The sequence below is a fragment of the Electrona antarctica genome (assembly GCF_951216825.1).
Source record: "Electrona antarctica genome assembly, chromosome: 23".
Classification (NCBI taxonomy): domain Eukaryota; kingdom Metazoa; phylum Chordata; class Actinopteri; order Myctophiformes; family Myctophidae; genus Electrona; species Electrona antarctica.
In genome coordinates, this window is record NC_136804.1 from 38664929 (window position 1) to 38692523 (window position 27595).

Here is a 27595-nt window from a genome sequence, read left to right on the forward strand (position 1 = left end):
ATTAAATCAGAGGTTATTTAATCCATTAAATCAGAGGTTATTTGATCCATTAAATCAGAGGTTATTTAATCCATTAAATCAGAGGTTATTTAATCCATTAAATCAGAGGTTATTTAATCCATTAAATCAGAGGTTATTTAATCCATTAAATCAGAGGTTATTTAATCCATTAAATCAGAGGTTATTTAATCCATTAAATCAGAGGTTATTTGATCCATTAAATCAGAGGTTATTTAATCCATTAAATCAGAGATTATTTAATCCATTAAATCAGAGCCCAGCGATTTATAGCAGCGGAGCACGTTTACCGACGGACCGGATGTTATCCCGGATGTGGCTGAAGTAGCAGCTAAATGTAGCCAAAACACCCCCGAGGTGATCGACAACAACGGGAGGACGGGACCGCGGTGGGCCGTCTAACACAGGATCTTTGCTTAGAATTGGACGGAATCATGATTTAGATCTTAGAATCTTTCTCCGTCCTGCCGCTCCAGGGTGTTAATGTCCAGGACGCTGCAGCGCTGCAGGTCAACACAACATCTCAGCGGCTGCCTTCAGATTATGCTTGTTTGTTTGTTTGTTTGTTTGTTTGTTTGTTTGTTTGTTTGTTTGTTTGTTTGTCGTGTTTATTTCGAATATGCCAATAAAACAGAAACAATTCTTTGCATTTCGCATCGCAAAGAAAAACAATTTAAATACATAGATTAAAATATAGCAAGAAGAAATAAAAGGAAAAGAAAAAAGACAAGGAAAGAAATCTAAGCAATATGCACCACTTCATTCATTCTGAATACATACACAAATAAAAGATGCATAAAAATACAGTAATAATCCTACTAGAAATGCACCACGTCTCTCTGTGTGTGTGTGTGTGTGTGTGTGTGTGTGTGTGTGTGTGTGTGTGTGTGTGTGTGTGTGTGTGTGTGTGTGGGTGTGTGTGTGTGTGTGTGTGTGTGTGTGTGTGTGTGTGGGTGCTATGACAAGTTGACAACGGGTATTATTAGGTTCCCAAGTTGCATCGTTCTCGTACAGGTCTAGTTAAAACTAATACTACAGAGCAGAGGGTAAAAAACAAATAAGGTGTCTATATGCAGTCAATCAGAGCGTCATCAAGAGCATCACGTGTCTCGTCCTAATAAAGACAAGAAAAATAAAGATAATAATAATAACAACAGAACAATGAAGTGTCCAATTGGTCAACAGAACAATGAAGTGTCCAATTGGTCAACAGAACAATGAAGTGTCCAATTGGTCAACAGAACAATGAAGTGTCCAATTGGTCAACAGAACAATGAAGTGTCCAATTGGTCAACAGAACAATGAAGTGTCCAATTGGTCAACAGAACAATGAAGTGTCCAATTGGTCAGTGCAAGAAGGCGTAAGACGTGAGGGAAAAATAAATCGGGATGGAATGTGAAAAATCAAACGGATCCGACTTGTTGATCACATGTAAACGTTACTTACAACTGAGCCCTGATGACTTGTTGATCACATGTAAACGTTACTTACAACTGAGCCCTGATGACTTGTTGATCACATGTAAACGTTACTTACAACTGAGCCCTGATGACTTGTTGATCACATGTAAACGTTACTTACAACTGAGCCCTGATGACCACGGAGAGAAGCTCCACTCCCAGGCCCGCGGCCAGACCCAGGTCCAAGCCCAGGAGGATGGACGCCAGACACGTCCCCACCCACACCACCTGGAGGAGAACCAACACACATTAAACACCTGGAGAGGAACCACCACACATTAAATGGTAAATGGTGCATTTATATAGCGCCTTTATCCAAGGCGCTTTACATAGATTGTGCATTACATTCACCCATTCACACACACATTCACACACACACATTCACACACCGATGGCAGCGGAAACCATGCAAGGCACCAACCTGCACATCAGGAGCAATTAGGGGTTCAGTGTCTTGCTCAAGGACACTTCGACACTAACTCTGGGGGAGCCCACAGGGTTCGACCTGGCAACCTTGCGGTTACCATCCAGCCACTCTACCCCTGAGCCACCGCCGCCCCTAAACACCTGGAGAAGAAGCACCACACATTTAACACGGTTGGCAGGTATCAATACACTTTTAGACCGACATGTTTGTGCCAGCGTGGATGATTTCATTTATTTCTTGATCGCCTCTTGTCTTGATTGTTTAAACATGACGTCATGGGCCGCTATGCTCCATAACAGGCTTGATAAGCCCAAAGCGTATTGATAACGGGTCCTCGATAAGCTTAGCTTATTGATACCGGGTACTCAATAAGCTTAGCTTATTGATACCGGGTACTCAATAAGCTTAGCTTATTGATAACGGGTACTCAATAAGCTTAGCTTATTGATACCGGGTACTCAATAGGCTTAGCTTATTGATAACGGGTACTCAGGTATGGGTTATGGAGCTCCATCCCGATCGGTGTGTGAATGGCCTGCATGCGTGAATGTACAGTAATGCATCTACGTAAAGCGCTTTGGATACAAACGATTTACTTTACATACTTAGTTTACTTTACATACTTAGTTTACTTTACATACTTAGTTTACTTTACATACTTAGTTTACTTTGCATACTTAGTTTACTTTACATACTTAGTTTACTTTACATACTTAGTTTACTTTACATACTTAGTTTTCCCCGTCTAAATGTAATAGTACATAAATATAGATATACTGTACCATACCTAGATGGTTGGTTACTTACACAGTCTGGCCTGTCTCGTCTCCACAGGTAAACAACGTCTCTGAACTGCATCAGCATTCCCTTCAGGTTGACGATGACCACAGCACCCAGCACCGACTGGAACACAGAGGTCAAAGGTTATGATGACCACAGCACCCAGCACCGACTGGAACACAGAGGTCAAAGGTTATGATGACCACAGCACCCAGCACCGACTGTTAACACAGAGGTCAAAGGTTATGATGACCACAGCACCCAGCACCGACTGTTAACACAGAGGTCAAAGGTTATGATGACCACAGCACCCAGCACCGACTGTTAACACAGAGGTCAAAGGTTACGATGACCACAGCACCCAGCACCGACTGGAACACAGAGGTCAAAGGTTACGATGACCACAGCACCCAGCACCGACTGTTAACACAGAGGTCAAAGGTTATGATGACCACAGCACCCAGCACCGACTGTTAACACAGAGGTCAAAGGTTACGATGACCACAGCACCCAGCACCGACTGTTAACACAGAGGTCAAAGGTTACGATGACCACAGCACCCAGCACCGACTGTTAACGCAGAGGTCAAAGGTTATGATGACCACAGCACCCAGCACCGACTGGAACACAGAGGTCAAAGGTTACGATGACCACAGCACCCAGCACCGACTGGAACACAGAGGTCAAAGGTTATGATGACCACAGCACCCAGCACCGACTGGAACACAGAGGTCAAAGGTTATGATGACCACAGCACCGACTGGAACACAGAGGTCAAAGGTTATGATGACCACAGCACCGACTGGAACACAGAGGTCAAAGGTTATGATGACCACAGCACCGACTATTAACACAGAGGTCAAAGGTTACGATGATGACCAAGGCACCGACTGGCAACACAAAGGTCAAAGGTTACGATGATGACCACAGCATCCAATGGTAACACAAAGGTCAAAGGTTACAATGACCCCAGTACCGACTATTAAACCCAGTTAGGACGGGAACGCAGCCAATAGGGGTAGGACTAGTTTAGCTTTGGGAGGGGGTTTACCTTTGGGAGGGGGTTTACCTTTGGGAGGGGGTTTACCTTTGGGAGGGGGTTTACCTTTGGGAGGGGGTGTTTACCTTTGGGAGGGGGTCCAGTAGGACTAGTTTACCTTTGGGAGGGGGTTTACCTTTGGGAGGGGGTGTTTACCTTTGGGAGGGGGTCCAGTAGGACTAGTTTACCTTTGGGAGGGGGTTTACCTTTGGGAGGGGGTGTTTACCTTTGGGAGGGGGTCCAGTAGGACTAGTTTACCTTTGGGAGGGGGTTTACCTTTGGGAGGGGCTCCAGTAGGACTAGTTTACCTTTGGGAGGGGGTTTACCTTTGGGAGGGGCTCCAGTAGGACTAGTTTACCTTTGGGAGGGGGTTTACCTTTGGGAGGGGGTCCAGTAGGACTAGTTTACCTTTGGGAGGGGGTTTACCTTTGGGAGGGGGTTTACCTTTGGGAGGGGGTCCAGTAGGACTAGTTTACCTTTGGGAGGGGGTTTACCTTAGGGAGGGGGTCCAGTAGGACTAGTTTACCTTTGGGAGGGGGTTTACCTTTGGGAGGGGCTCCAGTAGGACTAGTTTACCTTTGGGAGGGGGTTTACCTTTGGGAGGGGGTCCAGTAGGACTAGTTTACCTTTGGGAGGGGGTTTACCTTTGGGAGGGGGTCCAGTAGGACTAGTTTACCTTTGGGAGGGGGTTTACCTTTGGGAGGGGCTCCAGTAGGACTAGTTTACCTTTGGGAGGGGGTTTACCTTTGGGAGGGGCTACAGTAGGACTAGTTTACCTTTGGGAGGGGGTTTACCTTTGGGAGGGGGTTTACCTTTGGGAGGGGGTCCAGTAGGACTAGTTTACCTTTGGGAGGGGGTTTACCTTTGGGAGGGGGTTTACCTTTGGGAGGGGGTCCAGTAGGACTAGTTTACCTTTGGGAGGGGGTTTACCTTTGGGAGGAGGTCCAGTAGGACTAGTTTACCTTTGGGAGGGGGTTTACCTTTGGGAGGGGCTCCAGTAGGACTAGTTTACTTTTGGGAGGGGGTTTACCTTTGGGAGGGGGTTTACCTTTGGGAGGGGGTTTACCTTTGGGAGGAGGTCCAGTAGGACTAGTTTACCTTTGGGAGGGGGTTTACCTTTGGGAGGGGGTTTACCTTTGGGAGGGGGTTTACCTTTGGGAGGGGGTCCAGTAGGACTAGTTTACCTTTGGGAGGGGGTTTACCTTTGGGAGGGGGTCCAGTAGGAATCCCAGGGATAAGGTGACGACCATCACTATTATCGCCGACAGCAAACCAGCAACCTGGAGAGGACAAGATAGATGAACTCTAACACAGAGAGGAACGAGACTGAACCACGCCAGGCTAACAGGGCGTTTTAACAGTAGGCGACAGCCAGACCAATGTTCTAACAGGGCGTTTTAACAGCAGGCGACAGCCAGACCAATGTTCTAACAGGGTGTTTTAACAGCGGGCGACAGCCAGAGCAATGTTCTAACAGGGCGTTTTAACAGCAGGCGACAGCCAGACCAATGTTCTAACAGGGTGTTTTAACAGCGGGCGACAGCCAGAGCAATGTTCTAACAGGGCGTTTTAACAGTAGGCGACAGCCAGACCAATGTTCTAACAGGGCGTTTTAACAGCGGGCGACAGCCAGACCAATGTTCTAACAGGGCGTTTTAACAGCGGGCGACAGCCAGACCAATGTTCTAACAGGGCGTTTTAACAGTAGGCGACAGCCAGACCAATGTTCTAACAGGGCGTTTTAACAGCAGGCGACAACCAGACCAATGTTCTAACAGGGCGTTTTAACAGCGGGCGACAGCCAGACCAATGTTCTAACAGGGCGTTTTAACAGTAGGCGACAGCCAGACCAATGTTCTAACAGGGCGTTTTAACAGCAGGCGACAGCCAGACCAATGTTCTAACAGGGCGTTTTAACAGCAGGCGACAGCCGGACCAATGTTCTAACAGGGCGTTTTAACAGCGGGCGACAGCCAGACCAATGTTCTAACAGGGCGTTTTAACAGTAGGCGACAGCCAGACCAATGTTCTAACAGGACGTTTTAACAGCCGGACCAATGTTCTAACAGGACGTTTTAACAGCAGGCGACAGCCGGACCAATGTTCTAACAGGACGTTTTAACAGCCGGACCAATGTTCTAACAGGACGTTTTAACAGCCAGACCAATGTTCTAACAGGGCGTTTTAACAGCAGGCGACAGCCGGACCAATGTTCTAACAGGACGTTTTAACAGCCGGACCAATGTTCTAACAGGGCGTTTTAACAGCCGGACCAATGTTCTAACAGGGCGTTTTAACAGCCGGACCAATGTTCTAACAGGACGTTTTAACAGCCAGACCAATGTTCTAACAGGACGTTTTAACAGCCGGACCAATGTTCTAACAGGACGTTTTAACAGCCAGACCAATGTTCTAACAGGACGTTTTAACAGCCAGACCAATGTTCTAACAGGACGTTTTAACAGCCAGACCAATGTTCTAACAGGACGTTTTAACAGCCAGACCAATGTTCTAACAGGGCGTTTTAACAGCCAGACCAATGTTCTAACAGGACGTTTTAACCCTCTTATTGCTATACCTAATTAACAGTGGATTGATTCTTCAGCCAGCATTTTTCAAATGTTTAATTTGTCATTTTAACGCCAATAGAAAAATCCGCGATATACACACTATATCTCATTCTGACGGGGCAAGACTATAGTATTGGGACAATCAGTCCTGATGGTGGCGGTAACGTCACCATTGTGCCGATTCTGACCAAAAGGAGCGAGTAAACGATGACCACATCCGGTTAGGATCAAAATATCCGGCAGTAGCTTTGCTAGTGTGTCACAATGAAAGATGTCCGGAATGCTAAGCTATCATCGTATTTTTCATAACTAAGTCAAATTAAGCTCTAATCAAGCCCAAAACATCGCATTTTACGCAGCGATGCATGCACGATCACGCGCGTGCGCGATCGACCGTGCACGCGCGGATTTTCGGCCGGTTTTAGGAAGATTACATCGGCCGTTAGCCAAATTAGCTAAAAAATGCTAAATTTTGCGACAATAAGCTCCCGATTATTGGGAATCAATCGATTACGTCAATTACGTCAGTGGCCATAAGGGATTTATTGATTTCATTACGTCAATTACGTCAATGGCCATAAACCAGTTTTAACAGCCAGCCCAATGTTCTAACAGGGCGTTTTAACACCAGGCGACAGCCAGCCCAATGTTCTAACAGGACGTTTTAACAGCCAGACCAATGTTCCGGAAGTGCATTATTCGTCTATGGGACCCTACTGGCGACTCCCGGCGATATAGCAGGCGAACAGGTGATGGTCGAAAAGTGGGCGGAGCACCGTCGCTCTGAAAAGATAAAAATAATTAATCTTTCAGGCGATAACGGGGCGATTCGGCGATGTGTCGGCCGATGCTCGCCCGCTGTTAAAACGCGGCTGGTAGGGCGGCCCGAAGGGAGAATAAAAATAACAGGCCAATGTGAAAAGGGTGGGATATATTCCTCAGCCTAGTAGGAAAGTCTGTGAAAGATTTCACGTAAATTGCACGCTCCGTTTGAAAGCCAATGTTAGTAAATTAGGATGGAATATGAAATAGGGTTAGGGTTAGGGTTGAACACATATAGAGATAGTGTGTAACGATTTGCGGGATTTTTGGACAGAATCTGGAGGAGTAATATCCAAAAATGTTTTTTTCAAAAGTCGGCCTCCTGGTGGCGCTATAACAGGCCGTTCTGGAAAATTTGGGGCAGAGGTTCATCGTTGGCATCCAGGGAGTGTGTGTGTGCAAAATGTGGCATGGACCGGGTTAACGGTGCCGGAGATTAGCTGTACACAGACGGACGGAAAGACGGACGGAGTGCAAAACATACTCTCTCCCCATCATGCCTTCGGCCTGGTGGAGACAATCAAAAGTTCAGAAGAGTCCTACCTGAGTCTTCCCCCCCGTGCTCTCCTGGACAGAGTCCTACCTGAGTCTTCCCCCCCGTGCTCTCCTGCACGGCGCTCCTGGACAGAGCCGTGCTCGCCGCGAACGAGTTGAAGGACGCTCCGACGATGTTGCTGGTCCCGAAGGCGATCAGCTCCTACAGCACAGGACCAGGGGGGGGGGGGGGGAGGTAACTGAGTACATTAACCCCTTTTGGTGGTTTAAAGCATTATGTTATACTTTAGCTATTGAAAAATAGCAGATCTACAAGCTTGTAGATCTGCTATTTTTGAAGAATGTAAACGCAGCGTGTGGTTAAGTAGTTTATCCATGGTGTAATCGTGTGGATAAACAAAGTTTTTGTAATTTTTCTTATTTTTTTTTAGGTTTTCTGAGCTCAATTGCACACAAAAAACCTGCACTTTTAACATTCAGTAGGTTTTCTGTGGTCTGAGGTTTTCTGGCTCAAACGAGTGCTCTGATTTTCCTGCTGACTGTGATGTCACAGTCAGTGATTTCACAGTCAATGTTTTGCCTGTTTTCATTGCAGCTCAAAAGGCTTCCAAACCCACAGAGAAAACTCCAGACCACAGAAAATCCACTGAATGTTCAACGTTTTTTTGGGGGTGTAATTGAGGTCATAAAAATATATGAAAATGCATGTCATGAAACCTTTAAGTAGTTGAGGCGCACCTGGTTTCCATTGATAGTGTAATGGTGTGGTTAAGCAGTGCTCACCTGGTTTCCATCGATAGTGTAATGGTGTGGTTAAGCAGTGCTCACCTGGTTTCCATCGATAGTGTAATGGTGTGGTTAAGCAGTGCTCACCTGGTTTCCATCGATAGTGTAATGGTGTGGTTAAGCAGTGCTCACCTGGTTTCCATCGATGGTGTAATCGTGCTTGACCGAGTAGACCTTGGCGACAGAGAAGGCGACGGCGAAGCCTACGATGGCCATGGGGAACGCCTCCACCGCCGTCTCCTGGAAGATGTGCAGGTTGGGGGCGCTGGGGGCCTGGTACCTGGGAACGGACCAGGTGACGTTAGATTGGGTTGGGGGGCTGGTACCTGGGAACGGACCAGGTGACGTTAGATTGGGTTGGGGGGCTGGTACCTGGGAACGGACCAGGTGATGTTAGATTGGGTTGGGGGGGCGCTGGTACCTGGGAACGGACCAGGTGACGTTAGATTGGGTTGGGGGGCGCTGGTACCTGGGAACGGACCAGGTGACGTTAGAATGGGTTGGGGGGCTGGTACCTGGGAACGGACCAGGTGACGTTAGATTGGGTTGGGGGGCTGGTACCTGGGAACGGACCAGGTGACGTTAGATTGGGTTGGGGGGCTGGTACCTGGGAACGGACCAGGTGACGTTAGATTGGGTTGGGGGGCTGGTACCTGGGAACGGACCAGGTGACGTTAGATTGGGTTGGGGGCCTGGTACCTGAGAACGGACCAGGTGACGTTAGATTGGGTTGGGGTGCTGGTACCTGGGAACGCACCAGGTGACGTTAGATTGGGTTGGGGGCCTGGTACCTGGGAACGGACCAGGTGACGTTATATTGGTTGGAGGGGCTGGTACCTGGGAACGGACCAGGTGACGTTAGATTGGTTGGAGGGGCTGGTACCTGGGAACGGACCAGGTGACGTTAGATTGGTTGGAGGGGCTGGTACCTGGGAACGGACCAGGTGACGTTAGATTGGTTGGAGGGGCTGGTACCTGGGAACGAACCAGGTGGCATTAGATTGGTTGGAGGGGCTGGTACCTGGGAACGCACCAGGTGACGTTAGATTGGTTGGAGGGGCTGGTACCTGGGAACGGACCAGGTGACGTTAGATTGGTTGGAGGGGCTGGTACCTGGGAACGGACCAGGTGACGTTAGATTGGTTGGAGGGGCTGGTACCTGGGAACGGACCAGGTGACGTTAGATTGGGTTGGAGGGGCTGGTACCTGGGAACGGACCAGGTGACGTTAGATTGGGTTGGAGGGGCTGGTACCTGGGAACGGACCAGGTGACGTTAGATTGGGTTGGGGGTGCTGGTACCTGGGAATGCTGAATCTCAAGGGGGTCATCCTCTCAATAAAGTTCAAAGTTCAAGCTAGTGAAAATAGCTTGGGTCTGCTTTTGAGCAGTTTGAGCAGGCCGGTTTACAGACACGGTAATGTACAAAAAAAATTAAGAAACTAAATAAAAAAGAAAACGTATTTTGTCTGCATACTGTATCTGTGTGCTGTTTTAACCCATTCTAGGCGGGAACCCCTTTTGGTGTTAGCATTATGTTATGCTTTAGCTATTGAAGGTCTGCTATTTTTGAAAAATCGAAGAACGACTGACATAAAAACATAGCTTTTTCAGAAAACTATCAGGATGTAGAAGACATTTTTAGAATCTGATCTCAGGTCAAAATGGGTTAAGTTTGACTATGAAAAAGTAAGCCTACACGAGTCATTTTACAAAAGGAGAAATGACTCATTCTCCAGAGTCAATGTCATTCATGTGTTTTTATTGTGTTTTCAATTTTGCACTTCATTTTTCTGTGAATGCCGTGGTAGCGTGCAGCAAATGCTTAGTTGTGTGTACACTCAATGAATGGCGTGTGTGTGTCATTTTGAAAATATAGCTGTGTGTACCAAATGAAAGCACGAGTTCTATTTTGGGAACAGTTAAGAGATTTGATGGCATGCATTTGACCTCCATCTGGAAGGTGGCCGTGACCTGTCGGGGGCAGCCGGCCGGTCACTCCCACTGAAGCTTCACGAAAATACTCCCTGTAATCAAGTGATGTCATACAGAGAGAGAGAGAGAGAGAGAGAGAGAGAGAGAGAGAGACAGACAGAGAGAGACAGAGAGAGAGAGAGAGAGACAGACAGAGAGAGAGAGAGAGGCTCCTTCAGAATGTCTTACCCTTCAGGAATGTGACCGACCACATCAACCTTAAATCTGTTCCTGAAGTCCAAGGCGTAGGAAATCCCACACGCGATGACCGTCTGAGAACGGAAACCCACAGAAACACAACGTCAATGTCGTCGAGTCCTGCTCCGTTGCTACACTTCCACTTTCTTTACATAACACGTGTTGTTTTTGGCAGCAAAATTAGATTTTTAGTTTTAGTCGTAGTCTCTTGAATAGTTTTCATTTAGTTTTACTAAATCTACAGATGATTTAGTCGACTAAAATGTGTTTTGGCGGGCCTTGATGCCTGTCGTAATGGCTGATTTTACACTTGCTGAAAATAGCCGATCTACAAGCTCACAACGCATCGTGTTGTGAGCTTGTAGATCAGCTATTTTCAGCATTCAAACCGAGTGTAAAATTACTTATACTGGATCTCTTGTCCACTAGTCCCTTCCTGACATTTTAGTCTAGTTTTTATTTGTTGATGAAATTGTCAGTATATTTAGTCTTAGTTTTACTCATCATAGCTTAGTTTTCATTTAGTTTCCATGTAATTTTCGTCAGTGAAAAAAAGCTAGCCGACGAACATTTTTCGTCTTGGTTTTAGTCGACGAAAACAACACTGTTACATACTACATACTCAAGCAAAGTTACAGTCAGTACTTGAGTAAATGTACTCGGTTATTTTACAACACTGCCGGTTTCAGGATGAGGAATTGGTTAATGATTTGCCGGTGTCGTTCCCTTTGAAGTTTTGGAATTTCCTTTTATAATACAATGCCATATAATCAAAGACACTGGCTTTATAGTCATAAATAAGAACACAGTGTATGATACTACCGTTGGTCACTTTGACAGTGACTCAGCTAAATACAGTCACTCAACTAAAGCTCTTAAATGGTGGCGGTGTCAAATGTCCCTCGTGGGGTTGGCGAAAAGGGCCTTCCCTTCTGTGTGGAGTTTGCATGTTCTCCCCGTGTCCCCTAGGGTAGGTGCCCTCACATGTTCTCCCCGTTTCCCCTAGGGTAGGTACCCTCACATGTTCTCCCTGTGTCCCCTAGGGTAGGTACCCTCACATGTTCTCCCTGTGTCCCCTAGGGTAGGTACCCTCACATGTTCTCCCCGTGTCCCCTAGGGCAGGTACCCTCACATGTTCTCCCCGTGTCCCCTAGGGTAGGTACCCTCACATGTTCTCCCCGTGTCCCCTAGGGTAGGTACCCTCACATGTTCTCCCCGTGTCCCCTAGGGTAGGTACCCTCACATGTTCTCCCCGTGTCCCCTAGGGTAGGTACCCTCACATGTTCTCCCCGTGTCCCCTAGGGCAGGTACCCTCACATGTTCTCCCCGTGTCCCCTAGGGTAGGTACCCTCACATGTTCTCCCCGTGTCCCCTAGGGCAGGTACCCTCACATGTTCTCCCCGTGTCCCCTAGGGTCTGGTTGGAACTGGTTGGAATAACGTGTTCCTTCCACGTGCTACATCCAACCGGGGACCTGGCCTCTACAGGGGGCCTCTACAGGGGACCTCTACAGGGATGGGATCTCACCATTATGACCTCTATGGGGATGGGATCTCACCATTATGACCTCTATGGGGATGGGATCTCACCATTATGACCTCTCTAGGGATGGGATCTCACCATTATGACCTCTACAGGGATGGGATCTCACCATTATGCCCTCTACGGGGATGGGATCTCACCATTATGACCTCTCTAGGGATGGGATCTCACCATTATGACCTCTCTAGGGATGGGATCTCACCATTATGACCTCTACAGGGATGGGATCTCACCATTATGCCCTCTACGGGGATGGGATCTCACCATTATGACCTCTCTAGCGATGGGATCTCACCATTATGACCTCTCTAGGGATGGGATCTCACCATTATGACCTCTACAGGGATGGGATCTCACCATTATGACCTCTACAGGGATGGGATCTCACCATTATGACCTCTACAGGGATGGGATCTCACCATTATGACCTCTACAGGGATGGGATCTCACCATTATGACCTCTACAGGGATGGGATCTCACCATTATGACCTCTATGGGGATGGGATCTCACCATTATGACCTCTCTAGGGATGGGATCTCACCATTATGACCTCTATGGGGATGGGATCTCACCATTATGACCTCTCTAGGGATGGGATCTCACCATTATGACCTCTATGGGGATGGTATCTCACCATTATGACCTCTCTAGGGATGGGATCTCACCATTATGACCTCCATGGGGATGGGATCTCACCATTATGACCTCTCTAGGGATGGGATCTCACCATTATGACCTCTACAGGGATGGGATCTCACCATTATGACCTCTACAGGGATGGGATCTCACCATTATGACCTCTATGGGGATGGGATCTCACCATTATGACCTCTATGGGGATGGGATCTCACCATTAGGACCTCTACAGGGATGGGATCTCACCATTATGACCTCTATGGGGATGGGAACGGGCAGCTTGGCTTTGTATCTGTCGTTGACCTCCTTGACAACGAACACCACCACCATGATGATCAGAGACGTCACCAGGTCACAGATGTTGGTGGAGCTGATCTGACCGAAGATGCTCTCCAGGGTCTGAGGAGGAGAACAGGAAGGGTTAATGATCTGACCGAAGATGCTCTCCAGGGTCTGAGGAGGACATGGAGAACACGAAGAGTTAAGCATCCATGATGACCTTATCAAAGATGACCTCCGTGGAAAGGAGGTGGTTCGGGCATCTGGTTAGGATCTCATGTTTTGAGGAGCGCTAGCCCCTCCTATATTCAGCTATAGCGATTTTAGGTCGCTTCATATAAGAACTGTGTTTGAAAAATAAACCGACCACCTCGGCGTTTCTGTCAGGGGAGTGGCTGTGCGTCGTTAATGATGTCCATTCATATTTGATACAGCCAGTTTCTAGAGAAAATGGAATTAATGTGACCGCAAAAGCCTTGAAACTACATATGAATGCAATGTCGCTGAGCATATACGTCACGCCCAGCTGTCAACATATTGCGTTCCTGAGATTCCTCGTTGACGTAAGCTCAGCTGGTGGTGACTCGACTCGTACTAACCACGATACATTATATATCAATAAAATAAAAATAAAAATAAACGTAATTAACGTTCAGTTTCTGTTGTGCGACGGGCTGCGGGCAGAAGCAGCCTACCCGGAAATGTAGTCTCTGGGTTGTTTGGCTCGTTTCTAACGCTTATTTTGTTACTCTTTGGGTATATTTGTACATTTCCACCTTCAGTCGATGCTTCATATCCATATGAGTTCAAACACAGTTCTTATATGAGGCGATCTAAAATCCCACTATGGAGAGTACAATGCTTATAAAAACATACATGAACCTTTTCGCTCACTGCCCTCTACTGGTAGTAGAGGGCAGTGACGTCAGGACTTCGGTGCTCTATAGTGTAGATTTATAGGGTGCTAGCCCCTCCTATATTCAGCTATAGTGTAGATTTGAGGAGCGCTAGCCCCTCCTATATTCAGCTAAAGTGTAGATTTATAGGGCACTAGCCCCTCCTATATTCAGCTATAGTGTAGATTTATAGGGCACTAGCCCCTCCTATATTCAGCTATAGTGTAGATTTATAGGGCACTAGCCCCTCCTATATTCAGCTATAGTGTAGATTTATAGGGCACTAGCCCCTCCTATATTCAGCTATAGTGTAGATTTATAGGGCACTAGCCCCTCCTATATTCAGCTATAGTGTAGATCACAAACATGAAATGACTGACAATGAATGGAGAATTTATGTCATATGTAAACGAGCAGAGAGAGAGAGAGATAGAGAGAGAGAGAGATAGAGAGAGAGAGAGATAGAGAGAGAGAGAAGGAGAGGGGGAGAGAGAGAGAGAGAGAGAGAGAGAGAGAGAGAGAGAGAGAGAGAAGGAGAGGGAGAGAGAGAAGGTGAGGGAGAGGGAGGGGTCTGCTAATTCCCCCACACAGTAACTCTATCATTTCTCGACCGTTTCGGACACGGGGCGGCTCACCGGAACCAGACTGGCACCCTGTACGCGTTCCTGTGGGTCTGGAAGTCCCGGGGACCCCCACACGGGTGTGATTTATTTTACTCACATATATGATAGCGAGCGGTCCGCTGAGGCCCGGGACCGTCAAGCCCAGGACGAACTTCAGCTGCGACACCAGGATGTGGACGGCGGCGGCGGTGGTGAACCCAGAGACCAGGGTGTCCGACAGGTACATGACCACGAAACCCACCTGGAAGATCCCCATGCCCAGCTGGACACACAACGCCAGGCAGGGAGATACAAGAACATATTTAATAGATCCCCATGCCCAGCTGGACACACAACGCCAGGCAGGGAGATACAAGAACATATTTAATAGATCCCCATGCCCAGCTGGACACACAACGCCAGGCAGGGAGATACAAGAACATATTTAATAGACCCCCATGCCCAGCAGGACACACAACGCCAGGCAGGGAGATACAAGAACATATTTAATAGATCCCCATGCCCAGCTGGACACACAACGCCAGGCAGGGAGATACAAGAACATATTTAATAGATCCCCATGCCCAGCTGGACACACAACGCCAGGCAGGGAGATACAAGAACATATTTAATAGATCCCCATGCCCAGCTGGACACACAACGCCAGGCAGGGAGATACAAGAACATATTTAATAGATCCCCATGCCCAGCAGGACACACAACGCCAGGCAGGGAGATACAAGAACATATTTAATAGATCCCCATGCCCAGCTGGACACACAACGCCAGGCAGGGAGATACAAGAACATATTTAATAGATCCCCATGCCCAGCTGGACACACAACGCCAGGCAGGGAGATACAAGAACATATTGAGTGGTGTAAACCACTCCTACGACTGGCTTTGTTAGTTTACGTGTCTGTCTGTCTGTCTGTCTGTCTGTTCGTACCTAAAAATGAGCATGGTTGCTATGGTCACCCAGTTCACACGGGTGTGATTTCATTACGTCAGACATTACGTCAGACCACAGCTGATCAGGCTATATAAGACCTTACACCACTCAGTTCACACGGGTGTGATTTTTTTTCTCAACCCCTGAACGTTATCAAAGTGAACAATGAGAACAATGAGACTCGGTGAGACTTGGCTTGAATGACTTCCATAACGGTGACTCCGCTAAAACACTGACGACGTGACTGTGAGTCAGCTCCTTATGTTGTTGTTGTTTTATTAATGCTGACGACGTGACTGTCCCTTATCATTTGACCCATTTAGGCCTGACCTCAAAATTTTAAAAAATCCTTCTAAATCCTCCAGTTTTCTGAAATAAATATTTTCACGATTTTTCAAAAATAGCAGACCTACAAGCACGAGCTTGTAGATCTGCTATTTTTCAATAGCTAAATTATAACAATGTTTAAAACACCAAAAGGGGTTCCCGCCCAAAATGGGTTAACTGTCCTTTTGCGCAGATCACGCAAACCTCAGCAAAAAGAAAAGGACAATATCGATGGCCTCCAACTGTAAGTACATTTACTTATGCACTGTACTTAAGTACAATTCTGAGGTATTTGTACTTTACTTGAGTATTTCCAATTGTCTGTACTTGTACTTCTACTCCACGACATCTCAGATCCAAATATTGTACTTTTACTTCACAACACTTATTTGAAAACTTTAGTTACTTTGTAGATTTTGATTATTATTACAAAACATGCATTAACCACTATACATTTTGGTCATTTGAAAATAGCAGATCTACAAGCTATTTTCAAAAGATGATTATACATTTTGAAAACTTGAAATGGGGCATTCTGCACAATGACTACCGACCGGTTGAAATGGGGCATTCTGCACAATGACTACCGACCGGTACCTTGAAATGGGGCATTCTGCACAATGACTACCGACCGGTACCTTGAAATGGGGCATTCTGCACAATGACTACCGACCGGTACTTTGAAATGGGGCATTCTGCACAATGACTACCGACCGGTACTTTGAAATGGGGCATTCTGCACAATGACTACCGACCGGTACTTTGAAATGGGGCATTCTGCACAATGACTACCGACCGGTACTTTTACTATTGGTGCTTTAAGTGCATTTTGATGCAAATAGTTTTGCACTTTTACATTTTGAATTATGGACTTTTCACTTATTGTAACAGAGTATTTCTATATTGCAGCATTGATAACTTTTACAGACGTTTACTAAATGTTTAAATGTTTAATTACAATTTACAATTTAGGCATTTAGCAGACTTAAATTAAGCAAGAACAAAACACATGGCAATACATCACATACATAAATAGTAGTTATCATGAAACATGCGTAAGCTAAGAACGTAACAGTGGAATATCTCTATAATGAAACTATGCATGTATACTTTAAAGTGCTAAGTCTACATAAAGTGCTATCTAAGTCTACATAAAGTGCTATCTAAGTTACATAAGTTGAACCTTTGCATGCATACGCCTGTAAGGTCGTCGAGGCTAGGGCAAGTGCTATGGGCTAAGATGGAGTCTGAAAGAGGTGCGTTTTCAGACTACGGAGGAAGATTGGGAGTGAGTCTGTAGTTCCCCAATAATTTAATAACAATACATTTGAGTACTTTTCCCACCACTGTGTGTGTGTGTGTGTGTGTGTGTGTTTAATTAATGTCACCTGCATGATCCCGGTGAGGAAGTTGACCGAGGCGGCCACTATCACTCTCTGCTCGTCCCGCGTCAGGCCCTCGAACCCCGTGATGTTCACCGCAGGGGGTCCCGTATCTGGAACCAGCCGGGTCACCACTGACCCGATCATTAGGCACAGGACGGGGAACGGACCTGAGGGGGGGGGGAGAGGGGGAGAGAGAGAGAGACAAACTTTTTAAGAGTGTTGTTTTCGTCGACTAAAACTACGACGACATTTTTTCGTCGACTACCTTTTTCCACTGACAAAAACTAAATGGAAACTAAATGAAAACTAAGATATGATGACTAAAACTGAGACTAAATATACTGACAATTTCGTCAACAAATAAAAACTAGACTAAAATGTTAGGAAGGGACTAGTGGACAAGAGATCCACTATAAGTCATTTTACACTTGGTTGCATGCTGGAAATAGCACACACACACACACACACACACACACACACACACACACACACACACACACACACACACACACACACACACACACACACACACACACACACAGGCCCTTACCCACTGAGATGTGTCGGGACGTGCCGAGGAAGAAATAAACAACGACCGGAAAGAAGGCGGAGAAAAGACCATAACGGACCGGCAGGGAGGCGAGCAGGCAGTACGCCAGACCTGAGGAAAACAAGTAAATACAGAGTTAAATATATAGAGGCTAGCAGGCAGTACGCCAGACCTGAGGAAAACAAGTAAATACAGAGTTAAATATAGAGAGGCTAGCAGTAGCAGGCAGTACGCCAGACCTGAGGAAAACAAGTAAATACAGAGTTAAATATATAGAGGCGAGCAGTAGCAGGCAGTACGCCAGACCTGAGGAAAACAAGTAAATACAGAGTTAAATATATAGAGGCTAGCAGGCAGTACGCCAGACCTGAGGAAAACAAGTAAATACAGAGTTAAATATAGAGAGGCTAGCAGTAGCAGGCAGTACGCCAGACCTGAGGAAAACAAGTAAATACAGAGTTAAATATATAGAGGCGAGCAGTAGCAGGCAGTACGCCAGACCTGAGGAAAACAAGTAAATACAGAGTTAAATATATAGAGGCGAGCAGGCAGTACGCCAGACCTGAGGAAAACAAGTAAATACAGAGTTAAATATATAGAGGCGAGCAGGCAGTACGCCAGACCTGAGGAAAACAAGTAAATACAGAGTTAAATATATAGAGGCTAGCAGGCAGTACGCCAGACCTGAGGAAAACAAGTAAATACAGAGTTAAATATATAGAGGCGAGCAGGCAGTACGCCAGACCTGAGGAAAACAAGTAAATACAGAGTTAAATATATAGAGGCGAGCAGGCAGTACGCCAGACCTGAGGAAAACAAGTAAATACAGAGTTAAATATATAGAGGCGAGCAGGCAGTATGCCAGACCTGAGGAAAACAAGTAAATACAGAGTTAAATATATAGAGGCGAGCAGGCAGTACGCCAGACCTGAGGAAAACAAGTAAATACAGAGTTAAATATATAGAGGCGAGCAGGCAGTACGCCAGACCTGAGGAAAACAAGTAAATACAGAGTTAAATATATAGAGGCGAGCAGGCAGTACGCCAGACCTGAGGAAAACAAGTAAAAAAAGAGTTATATATATAGAGGCTAGCAGTAGCAGGCAGTACGCCAGACCTGAGGAAAACAAGTAAATACAGAGTTAAATATATAGAGGCGAGCAGGCAGTACGCCAGACCTGAGGAAAACAAGTAAATACAGAGTTAAATATATAGAGGCTAGCAGGCAGTACGCCAGACCTGAGGAAAACAAGTAAATACAGAGTTAAATATATAGAGGCGAGCAGACAGTACGCCAGACCTGAGGAAAACAAGTAAATACAGAGTTAAATATATAGAGGCGAGCAGGCAGTACGCCAGACCTGAGGAAAACAAGTAAATACAGAGTTAAATATATAGAGGCTAGCAGGCAGTACGCCAGACCTGAGGAAAACAAGTAAATACAGAGTTAAATATATAGAGGCGAGCAGGCAGTACGCCAGACCTGAGGAACACAAGTAAATACAGAGTTAAAAATATAGAGGCGAGCAGACAGTACGCCAGACCTGAGGAAAACAAGTAAATACAGAGTTAAATATATAGAGGCTAGCAGGCAGTACGCCAGACCTGAGGAAAACAAGTAAATACAGAGTTAAATATATAGAGGCTAGCAGTAGCAGGCAGTACGCCAGACCTGAGGAAAACAAGTAAATACAGAGTTAAATATATAGAGGCGAGCAGGCAGTACGCCAGACCTGAGGAAAACAAGTAAATACAGAGTTAAATAGAGGCGAGCAGGCAGTACGCCAGACCTGAGGAAAACAAGTAAATACAGAGTTAAATATATAGAGGCGAGCAGGCAGTACGCCAGACCTGAGGAAAACAAGTAAATACAGAGTTAAATATATAGAGGCGAGCAGACAGTACGCCAGACCTGAGGAAAACAAGTAAATACAGAGTTAAATATATAGAGGCTAGCAGGCAGTACGCCAGACCTGAGGAAAACAAGTAAATACAGAGTTAAATATATAGAGGCGAGCAGGCAGTACGCCAGACCTGAGGAAAACAAGTAAATACAGAGTTAAATAGAGGCTAGCAGGCAGTACGCCAGACCTGAGGAAAACAAGTAAATACAGAGTTAAATAGAGGCGAGCAGGCAGTACGCCAGACCTGAGGAAAACAAGTAAATACAGAGTTAAATATATAGAGGCTAGCAGTAGCAGGCAGTACGCCAGACCTGAGGAAAACAAGTAAATACAGAGTTAAATAGAGGCTAGCAGGCAGTACGCCAGACCTGAGGAAAACAAGTAAATACAGAGTTAAATAGAGGCGAGCAGGCAGTACGCCAGACCTGAGGAAAACAAGTAAATACAGAGTTAAATATATAGAGGCTAGCAGTAGCAGGCAGTACGCCAGACCTGAGGAAAACAAGTAAATACAGAGTTAAATATATAGAGGCTAGCAGGCAGTACGCCAGACCTGAGGAAAACAAGTAAATACAGAGTTAAATATATAGAAGCTAGCAGGCAGTACGCCAGACCTGAGGAAAACAAGTAAATACAGAGTTAAATATATAGAGGCTAGCAGGCAGTACGCCAGACCTGAGGAAAACAAGTAAATACAGAGTTAAATATATAGAGGCTAGCAGGCAGTACGCCAGACCTGAGGAAAACAAGTAAATACAGAGTTAAATAGAGGCGAGCAGGCAGTACGCCAGACCTGAGGAAAACAAGTAAATACAGAGTTAAATATATAGAGGCGAGCAGGCAGTACGCCAGACCTGAGGAAAACAAGTAAATACAGAGTTAAATATATAGAGGCTAGCAGGCAGTACGCCAGACCTGAGGAAAACAAGTAAATACAGAGTTAAATATATAGAAGCTAGCAGGCAGTACGCCAGACCTGAGGAAAACAAGTAAATACAGAGTTAAATATATAGAGGCGAGCAGGCAGTACGCCAGACCTGAGGAAAACAAGTAAATACAGAGTTAAATATATAGAGGCTAGCAGGCAGTACGCCAGACCTGAGGAAAACAAGTAAATACAGAGTTAAATATATAGAAGCTAGCAGGCAGTACGCCAGACCTGAGGAAAACAAGTAAATACAGAGTTAAATATATAGAGGCGAGCAGGCAGTACGCCAGACCAAAATCATATGTAATTGGCCGCCGAGCCCCAAATATGTTGTTCCAGGGACCCCCCTCCCCAGAAGCAAAGATTTGAAAGAATATATATTCAAAGATTTGTGCCACATTTTCACGATTCTTAAAGAAATAGCAGAGTGCCGCTCTACAAGCTTGTAGATCTGCTATTTTTCAATAGCTAAAAGTATAACATATTAATGCTTAAAACACCAAAAAGGGGTTCCCGCCCAGAAAGGGCTAAGATACATTGTGGTGTGTTAACTAGTGAAGATCAGATGATGCGTGCTGTAGACACAGAGAGATCAGGATAATGTTACTGGTAATGTGTTAACTAGTGAAGATCAGATGATGCGTGCTGTAGACACAGAGAGATCAGATGATGCGTGCTGTAGACACAGAGAGATCAGATGATGCGTGCTGTAGACACAGAGAGATCAGATGATGCGTGCTGTAGACACAGAGAGATCAGATGATGCGTGCTGTAGACACAGAGAGATCAGATGACGCGTGCTGTAGACACAGAGAGATCAGGATAATGTTACTGGTAATGGAGGATGGGTGGCGTTTATTTAGTCACTGAACTCCAACCAAACGTACCCCATGGCATCCGTCCAACGCAAGAGGAGCCACGAAAAGCCCACAGGAGGCGTCGTACAGAGCCTAAAGGTGGCCTTACACTAGCCGGTGTTTTTCAATCTGAAATCTGATAGCGCCACACACACTACAGGATAATCGGGCCCGATTATTTTATCCGATTATTTTATGTAGCACACAGTAACACACTACACGGTTTAAAAACTCGGGCGCAGCGCACCCACGGATTCTCTGCCCCCGAGGGAGTGGAGAGGACTGAGGGACGAGGAGAGGGGGGGGGGGCTGCGGGGGAAGAGCAAATATCAAACATTCTTGTCGATTCACAGCCGATCCCGATCGCGCTGTGAGCGGCCCGAGCAGATCGGAGGGATTACGATTGGATCTTTTATACACTCACACTACTAGACGATCATTTATGCCCGAGAATCGCTCCCGATTGAGTCGGGCACATAAAAACAGTGAGAAATGACATGGCCTCAACACCTCATGGTTATCGCGGGAATATGAGTGGAAAGTCATGTAGAATAAGTAGGATTATATGGTGGAAATTCAATTTAAAATCTAATCCAGGGGTTCTCAGCGTTTTTGGCCGGGGACCCCCGGAAATGCTTTGGCCGCGTCTCGCGACCCCCGCCCCGCCCCCCCCCCCCTCCCCACACCCAATACAAATTGTCCGCTACAATAACCTTAATAATAGAGAAAATACATACTGAAACCAGATATAATCATTAAGGAAAGTTTATGCATGCACTATGTGTACTGTGTGAACTCTCAATTTCCATTTTCCAGCTATTCAGTTGCAATTATTCTTTTTTTCTTTTTTTTTTTGGAAAATAATTTGGGGACCCCCCAAAATAATTTGGCGACCCCCCGAGGGGTCGCGACCCACGGGTTGAGAACCCCTGGTCTAATCCAACATTAAAACACAAACAGCTGTTTAGTCACTGCTATTTGTAGGGTAAAGTATTTTAAAGGTCTTAAAATTAAAATAGTTTTAATTAAATTGTATCTTTTTGGCAAATAAGATACTTTTGTTTCTTTCCAGTGTTATTTATTTTCTTCTTCCATTTCCACTTTAGTTCAGTTTCTAACCATTAAGACCTGAGGCTGATTCTACAAATGCCTTGAAAACATGTGTTTTCAAAAATGTTAAAAAATAGCAGATGTACAAAAGCTCGTTCGCAGCGTACCTTGCAGGACGGCCACACCCCGTACGGTATTGTGGCCACGGCCGGGAGGCGAACCCGGGTTCCCCGTTCCACGGGCACAGTACGTTACCAGGCGACTAGAGAGCCATGGCCCGATGGGCGAGTAGCAACGCAGCACCGTATAGCCTACTGTATTTCATTGTATTGTTATGTACCTTGCAGGACGGCCACCAGCCCCGTACTGACTCCAGACACGATGTCGCTTAGCAACCACTCTTTGATCTGGTAGATCTTCACCCATTGGATGATGGGCAGGAGAGAGAGGGCGGCGTTTTTCGCCCGCTTGGAGTTACATCTGAGGAGAAACAAGTTGAACAAACATCAATAAATATATGGTTTACATCAATGTTTCTTTTAGCCCGCTTGCTCCTTCGCCTGGAAAGGAGCCAGCTTACGCCAGGGCTCCACCGGACGCGTTGCGTCTCCGTCGCGTCGCGTCAAAAAACGCACCGGTTCAATTTTAATGCACGCGTCGCGTCTCCGTCAACGCGGGCAGTGGAGCCACCCTTCATTGATTAAAAAGGGAACATTCCCTGACGGTGACGGAGACGCGACGCTGACGCGCCCGGTGGAGCCCGGCCGTTAGGTGGTTCGGGACATCTGGTTAGGATGCCTCTCGAGTGTCTCCCTAGGGAGGTCCTCGAGGCACGTCCCACTGGGAGGAGACCCCGGGGCATCTGGTTAGGATGCCTCTCGAGCGTCTCCCTAGGGAGGTCCTCGAGGCACGTCCCACTGGGAGGAGACCCCGGGACATCTGGTTAGGATGCCTCTCGAGGCAGACCAAGGCCAAGTTGGAGGAAACACATCGACTCACTGGCCTTGGAACGTCTCGGGATCCCCCAGGAGGAAGTCACTATAATGTTGCTTTGGAGAGGGTCCCTCTGGTGGAGCTGTTGCCCCCGCGACCCGTCTACGGATAAGCGTATAGCAGATCTACAAGCTCACAACGTGGCTCGAAGCGGCACGTTGTGAGATTGTAGATCTGCTGTCACTGGCTTGTGTCCCGGGCAAACGTCTCATCTCATCTCGTTTGCATCAAGACGTTTGGGAACCGCTGACTTACAAAATACCGAAGAAACCACCTAACTCCATTTTTGAGGTTTTTGAATATTCTTTCTCATAAATGAACGCCATTGAACACCCTTTACGTCTGTGTGTGTTGCTTAAAAAAAGTATTGAACCAATGAACAGTAGTAAAAAGTGCTTCGGTTAAAACCTCCTAACTCCATTGGATCCTCAACTGCCAAACCAGCTAACTCCACCCGTTTAGCCACCTTTGTTTATATGAATCAGTGCCATTTACATCTGTGCGTTGGTTAAAAACAAATCACACCTTAGTGAAGTGAGGGGCGCTCTTATCATCATACATCATCTCATCCGGCCAATCACAATTTGCGTCCCTCACTTTTGTCTTCAATGTTTGTGTTTAACCCATTCTGGGCGGGAACCCCTTTTGGTGTTTCAAGCATTATGTTATGCTTTAGCTATTGAAAACAGCAGATCTACAAGCTCATAGCGCGCCACCGAGTGGCGCGCTATGAGCTTGTAGATCTGCTATTTTTGAAAAATCGTGAAAATATTTATTTCAGAAAACTGGAGGATTTAGAAGATTTTTTTTTTCAATTTTGAGGTCAGGCCTAAATGGGTTTACACAATGTTTGTGTTTACACAAACCCTCAAAGCTGCACATAGGACTAACTCCACTTGAGCTGAACATTTTGGAGTTAGGTGGTTTCTTCCAGCAGACAGAGATATTGAAGACCCAAACAAAATGCCAACATTTTTTACAATTGACGTACCCTCTCTCCAAACGGGGAGAAATTACATCTTAACACTTGATAAAAGTTCATCATATAATACAATTCACAAACTGTAAACTCGGGGTCTTACGTGAAGAACAGCCGGAGGTGGTCCAGCGGGGTCTTACTTACGTGAAGAACAGCCGGAGGTGGTCCAGCGGGGTCTTACTTACGTGAAGAACAGCCGGAGGTGGTCCAGCGGGGTCTTACTTACGTGAAGAACAGCCGGAGGTGGTCCAGCGGGGTCTTACTTACGTGAAGAACAGCCGGAGGTGGTCCAGCGGGGTCTTACTTACGTGAAGAACAGCCGGAGGTGGTCCAGCGGGGTCTTGCGCTGGCGGTAGATCTTCTCGTGCTCTTGGGCGAAGGCGTCTTCGGAGTAGACGGGCCGCGCCACCACGTACTGCCGGGCCGAGGGTCGTAGCATCGTCGCGATGTCGTCGACCTCCTTCCTGGACCGCTGACCGACCGATGTGGTCCTCTCTCTCTCTCTCTCTCTGTGTGCTACATAAGGACCATTTATTACGTTAGAATTAAGGCTCACGCGTCGTCTTTGAACAGACCTTTAATAGAACACACTACAAAAGGCCCAGGTCTGCTTCCTGGCCTGGCCGTCCGCTAACCACATCAGCCCAGATGACCACAGCTCTGGACCGCCCCCACCCCCCCCCCCCCCCCCCCCCCCCGCACGCACGCACGCACGCACGCACGCACGCACGCACGCACGCACGCACGGGGGCCACATTGCATATATACCAGGGCTACAAAGATGGCTCAGGGGCCACTCAGCAAAATTCCAAAAGTCCAAAGGTCGCAAGCTAAAAACGTCACAAATGTATTTTGTAACAGACTACATGACTAGTCTAAAAGTATAGGAAACAGAGTAAAATGACAGAGTTACCGTGTGGGGGTCCCTCTACTGTACCCTCTGCTGTGCTGTGCTGTGCTGTGCTGTGCTGTACTGTACTGTACTGTACTGTACTGTACTGTACTGTACTGTACTGTACTGTACTGTCACTGTACTGGGACACCCGCAATCATCATATATACAGTTAATATGTGCGTGTGTGTTTGTGTGTGTGATTAGGTTGCGCACAGGTGGTGAAAAACAACCATTCTGTTCTTGTGCTCAGACCCACCCAGCCACCCACCCACCCACCCACCCACATAGCTCCGTAAGGGAGTGGTTGCACCACTCAAAAAATCCATCTATAAGGACAAAACCTCAATGAACAAAAACATTGTGATTAATGATGAAGTTAAAATAAGTCTTCATTCACAAAATTGTGAAGAGAACATATATGTGACTAAATTTGACTGAGGGACTGCCATTGGATTTTTTTGAATTTTCGTTTTTTCATGTCATATGAAAGCAATGAATCATAGCTTCAAATTGACATATTGGTTGTTCAGTTTGACCCACCAGTTTTGGATATATGGCTTATAGAGTAATGTCTTGCAGAGAAACAGCGAGTTGAGAAAACAGGCTTGAAAGGTTCACTTCTGTGGTCTCTAACATTACACCTAGCTACATGTTTAAGCATTTATTTCATATTTACATGTCGATTTCAGCTCTGACACTTATTTCAGACATGCTCTAGTATGTGAAGAGTCTGCCTGTGCTATTAACTCATTTTGGAAAATAAAAATAAAAAAATAAGGTTTTTCTCCTCTGGTGAAAAGATATAATTTGCGCGATGGCAGCCTCTCAGTCAAATCTGGTCACATATTATAATGAACAGATTATCACAGGTGACTAAATATGTAGTTAATACTCAGCTGACATCATCAGGCAACATCACTGTCCCCTCATGGAACAAACACTACTATACCTACAATCTGGTTCAAAACAATGAAAATAACTCATGATATTTCTATTGGTGTGACCATGACGGACCGCAGGTACATTAGGCTGGGGCCGCGTGTGGCCCGCGGGCCGCGGGTTGAGCAGCACTGAGCAGCGTGTGGCCCGCGGGCCGCGGGTTGAGCAGCACTGAGCAGCGTGTGGCCCGCGGGCCGCGGGTTGAGCAGCACTGAGCAGCGTGTGGCCCGCGGGCCGCGGGTTGAGCAGCACTGAGCAGCGTGTGGCCCGCGGGCCGCGGGTTGAGCAGCACTGAGCAGCGTGTGGCCCGCGGGCCGCGGGTTGAGCAGCACTGAGCAGCGTGTGGCCCGCGGGCCGCGGGTTGAGCAGCACTGAGCAGCGTGTGGCCCGCGGGCCGCGGGTTGAGCAGCACTGAGCAGCGTGTGGCCCGCGGGCCGCGGGTTGAGCAGCACTGCCACCTGCTGCCGGGCAGAAACCTCTTATGTCTGTATTTAAACTGTTTTCTTGAACATTAATGCCCGACTTTGTCATTATATATTTTAACCCATTTAGACCTGAGGCCGATTATTTAAAAAAATGGCTTCTACAAAAAAACTATCTGTATTTGGCCGCCAACTCCCATCTGAAAACATGTTGTTCCAGGGACCCCCCCCCCCCCCCCGAAGCAAAGATATGAGTTAAAAACGTTGAAAGAATATATATTCCAACTTTGTGACACATTTTCGCAATTTTTCAAAAATAGCAGATCTACGAGCTCGTAGCGCTGCACTCGGTGCCGTGCTACGACATGTAGTTTTTTTTATTTTTTCCTGAAATTATTTAGATTTTATGTTGCTATTGATGATATTGAATCTTGTCGTTATTCTTCATGTCATGTCTATGAATTGATTGCATAGGTCCTGAATGGAAACAACAATAGTGCTATCCATTTTGGACTGAGTGTTTGACTGTATATACTGTACTCTGTATACTGTATATACTCTGTTGCTGTTTTTACATTTGTGTTCAATAAACTATTCAATCAATCAATTCTAATGTCACACAAAAAGTATCGAAAAGGTGAGGTGGGGTCTGCATGTGACCCCCCAGGGGGGGGCACCGGTTGCCCATGTAGACACACAGGACAGCACCGTCACCCTCTACCATGTAGACACACAGGACAGCACCGTCACCCTCTACCATGTAGACACACAGGACAGCACCGTCACCCTCTACCATGTAGACACACAGGACAGCACCCGTCACCCTCTACCATGTAGACACACAGGACAGCACCCGTCACCCTCTACCATGTAGACACACAGGACAGCA

At 46.5% G+C, this 27595-nt stretch overlaps 1 protein-coding gene and 1 long non-coding RNA gene across 7 annotated transcripts in view; one reads left to right on the top strand and one right to left on the bottom strand.

The window, feature by feature from the left end:
* The window catches only part of LOC306916647, a 571903-nt gene that overhangs the window by 368027 nt on the left and 176281 nt on the right, over positions 1 to 27595 (top strand). The gene's annotated exons all lie outside the window — the stretch shown is intronic.
* The window catches only part of LOC306916639 (chloride anion exchanger-like), an 82043-nt gene that overhangs the window by 12828 nt on the left and 41620 nt on the right, over positions 1 to 27595 (bottom strand). For all 6 annotated transcript variants that reach the window (XM_079494611.1, XM_079494608.1, XM_079494609.1 and 3 more), the window contains 12 exons: positions 24759 to 24966; positions 22819 to 22958; positions 17740 to 17850; positions 17193 to 17356; positions 14644 to 14808; positions 12995 to 13147; positions 10560 to 10642; positions 8531 to 8678; positions 7701 to 7814; positions 4928 to 5005; positions 2714 to 2809; positions 1601 to 1707 (listed from right to left, as the gene is read on the bottom strand). In XM_079494611.1, coding sequence (XP_079350737.1) covers positions 1601 to 1707; positions 2714 to 2809; positions 4928 to 5005; positions 7701 to 7814; positions 8531 to 8678; positions 10560 to 10642; positions 12995 to 13147; positions 14644 to 14808; positions 17193 to 17356; positions 17740 to 17850; positions 22819 to 22958; positions 24759 to 24889 — 1490 coding nt within the window. In that variant the 5' untranslated portion in view covers positions 24890 to 24966. The remainder of the gene's footprint in view (positions 1 to 1600; positions 1708 to 2713; positions 2810 to 4927; positions 5006 to 7700; positions 7815 to 8530; positions 8679 to 10559; positions 10643 to 12994; positions 13148 to 14643; positions 14809 to 17192; positions 17357 to 17739; positions 17851 to 22818; positions 22959 to 24758; positions 24967 to 27595) is intronic.